The 3,625-nt window shown below is 37.3% G+C and overlaps 1 protein-coding gene across 1 annotated transcript in view; it reads right to left on the reverse strand.

Annotated features, from left to right (window-relative positions):
- Nucleotides 1–2,841, reverse strand: part of LOC104276249 (rho GTPase-activating protein 15) — a gene marked incomplete at both ends in the record, with an annotated part of 99,799 nt that extends 96,958 nt beyond the window's left edge. Inside the window, 2 exons of the mRNA XM_009872493.1 lie at nt 738–864; nt 2,731–2,841. Coding sequence (XP_009870795.1) covers nt 738–864; nt 2,731–2,841 — 238 coding nt within the window. The remainder of the gene's footprint in view (nt 1–737; nt 865–2,730) is intronic.
- Nucleotides 2,842–3,625: the final 784 nt, after the last annotated feature.

Genomic DNA, 3,625 nt, shown 5'->3' on the forward strand with positions numbered 1-3,625 from the left:
CAGCACTTTGGTACCTGTCGGTGCCTCGTACCAGCACGCGGGTCTAAAGCTGTCACAGCACTGTTCAAATCTCCTGCCAAACAAAGAAGGAAAACAAAGATTCCAGAGGGAGGGTGAGATTTAAAGAAATGCTGAATGAGTGATTCGGGGCCATCTCCAGCTCCTACTGCCCACAGCATCGCGAGCATCTCGGCACAAACTGCAAAAGGAAAGTCTCAGTGCGTCCCTGCTTGGTTTAGATCACTTTCTTTCCTAACCACGCTGACAAAAATCCAGCTTGGTCCCTGGAATTTGCCTTCTATAAAATTATAGCTATATCACCGATTGCTGGCTACAGAGGATATGTCAGGTCTTTCAGCAATTCAGTGTATAAATATACAACAGACAAAATTACTCTGGCAATTTGAGATATTTTACTAAAATGGAAACAAAGCAACTGCAACAGACCATTAACGTAGGACTTGTGTTGCTTATTTTTAAAAATAAATGGTTTGAATAAATGTCTTTGCTCCTAAACAAATTTATTTTGCTTAGGAGAGAATGTCACCCTTTAAAAGTGTGGAGCTAGTAACTGTCTTTACTTAAATGCAAGTTATGTATATCAGCACAGAACACATTCAGCTTTAAAATTTGCAGTGATCTTCCTTACATTCTGTATGTAATAAAAATTATCTCACCCTGTAATGGCATAGTTATTTAAAAAGGAAAGAAAAAATCAGAAAAGAAAAAAGCCTTACTTAAAGATTTTCTGTGTTCAGGCTTTGGTTCTTTGGATTCAGTGTCTAAGCTATTCAGTAATTCGATGCTGGAAGATCTTCTGAGTTTGAACTCCAAATTTCTCGATGTACAACTCCTTTCTTTTGGCTGGGAAAAGAATATATATATATGTACATGTGTGTATGCTTTTAATAAAATTATTATTATTTGTAAACATGAAGCAACAGAATACAGAAGGGCAGTACAGAATCAGAAGCACACGTGGCAAGTGATGCAGTGAGCATATAATTTAAGGGAAGCGTAATGCAAAATTTGTCATATAACAGAGCCTTTATGGCCCTGACAGACTGATCTTAATTTCTGAGATAAATTCCTATGTAAGTGAGTAAAACAAAAGGCCTACTTGTTTAGGCTTTAGAGACCAAAATTATTTCTGCATTGCAGGCTACTCGCAAATGCTTGCAGAGAGGAAGGTTGTTTAAATCGCCTCTCTGGCTTAGATAGTTACAGTAAATATTCTTGTAAACACAATTGTTTCTAACACCCTTAGGAGTTTTGGGTTGAATTCTGCTGCTCTAAGCTTAGGAAAGAGGGAGGTCTCTAATTCACTATGCACACAAAGTAACAACTAGGAAAAAGAAAAAAAAAAAAAAAAAGGAGATGATATTTTGGCTAATTGCATGCCTCTTCCCATGGGTTGGTCAGGTGAGATGTAGCTGTCCCGACAAGCCAGGAAAGCTGCAAGGCTTTTCACACTCACTCGAAGTTTTAAAACTGAAATAAGTGACTCACATGTAAGGGTCAGGTATGAAATAAATGACACATACGAAGTGCTTCATGGTGTCATCCTGTCCTGGGCACCCAGCAAAGCCAGCCCTGGCTGCCAGGACAAGCTTGGGTACCATAACCTGGGACCCACTGCTGCCGTGGTTCAGTGCACCCTCAGAGCTGCTGATGCCACAGTATTACCTCAGTTGCACTAATAAATAAATAAATAATCAATCAAGTCTATTCGATGTTTAGCTCTATAACATGGAAAAAAAAAATGAAAAAATAATAAAAGAAAAATGTTCTGAGTCTCCATGGAAAACCCCACCCCAAAATCTTCAGTCAGGTATCAATATCCTCACACACCCAATGAAACGCACAACATGAAGACATACATCATCAGATCAAACTTTCCTTGGCTGATTATAGCCTCGAGGTAACATAATGCTTGTAGCTCTTTAAGGAAACAGTAGCCGTGTTTGGATTAACCCTTTCAAAGAAGCTGCTTCTGCCCTCTCTGCCAATTTCATTGCAGCAAAACCTCTGAAAAATGCAAGAAATGGGGGTATTTTTCTCTCGCTAGATTCTGCAGTGAACAAGGAAAGTCAGTGCCCTCTGAAAAAAATATGTTCTCGATCAGGCAGGGATAGGAGGAAGACATTTGGAATTTGTACTGAGAGTGGCAAAAAAAAAAAAGAAAGAAAAAGCTACAGCTGAATCTGGTTTGGTAATTAAAAACTGTTTTAATAAAATGCAGCACTGCTTACTTCTAGTAGAAAACCCCCAGCCTTCCTGGGAGAATAACAGCAATCAGTTACAAAGGAATATTATTTGCTAGTGTTATTCTTCTGAATAAGTAATACAAAAATTCATAAAAGGCTCAAATGTATTAATAGTTCTATTGAAGATTATATACTGTAGGCTGCATAAACAGAAAATGCAAAAATTCATTAGTTATTAAGTGCTTGTGTGCTTTTACAACCCTCAGCAAACCAACGTCCTTGTTATTTCAGAGAAATAAATGTAGCGTTCCATTTCAAGGCAAGAATCAGATGACATTTTTGTTCAACAACCTTGTTTATCTGACATTTTTTAGTAGATTTGCATACATATTTTTATATCCTTCAGAGAAAGGAATGTCTAGCTAGCTGCTGACTGCCTAAAACCTGTAGAGATGCCCAAGCAAATGAAGTTGCAATTGCTACGTCTTAATTAATAAAGGTAACAGCCAAAACAAATACATACCAATCTGTCAATTGCATTTTTGATAGCGTGGAACCAATCCAATATGAGAAAGTCGATATCCGACTGGAAGAGGAACTCGTTTCCCGACACTGTCGTGATCTGGGGAGGACATGGGCACACACAGGTAAGTCAAGCACACACCAGCCAGATGAGTTTCTTCTCTTTTCTCTCCTAGGCACCCAAATGCTCTCCCTTTGTCCCAAGAATTATCTCCTGGAGTGTTGAGTTCCTGAGGAGTTTTGAACCTCTGTCTGAAAACTGGTTTGAATATGTCACAACAAACGAGATATTGTCTCAGCAGTGCAACCACTAAACATAAATAGTGCAAAAAATAACAGGAATGTGACAAAAGTTAAGAAAAGCCAGGAAACTCAGCGTTATGAGACACAGTTCAAATGCAAATCAAAGCAACCCGAAAAGAAATGAATGCAAGAAATAATTCCTGTTATTTTCAGTTTCCATTACTATTCTGGTATTATTATTTTTGTATCTGGTACCTCCATTCCCAAATTTACACATTTATTATATACCTGTAATTCCAGAGTTCACTTCCAAGCATTTTGGTAAAATTAATAATGTCACTTTTCCCCACATAAAAAAAAAAATACCATCAAAGATGACAGCAGCAGAGTAATTAGGAGCCCATTTATCATGAAAAAAAATCCCCAGTTTGTCTCAATAGAAGTCGATTTACATTTTTGACCCACTCACTGGGAATATTTATCAAAAGAATATTCAATCCCTTGATAACGTCGTTTCACTGTCTAACAATATTTGGTGGAAATATACATACATATTCTGTAGGTCTGAACTTCCATAAGCCACCTTGATCATAACAATACATCACTTTTTAAATTTTTTTTCTTTTTAACATATATATATATATATATATATA

Source organism: Apaloderma vittatum, unplaced genomic scaffold, assembly GCF_000703405.1.
Source record: "Apaloderma vittatum isolate BGI_N311 unplaced genomic scaffold, ASM70340v1 scaffold40050, whole genome shotgun sequence".
In the NCBI taxonomy this organism is placed as follows: Eukaryota; Metazoa; Chordata; class Aves; order Trogoniformes; family Trogonidae; genus Apaloderma; species Apaloderma vittatum.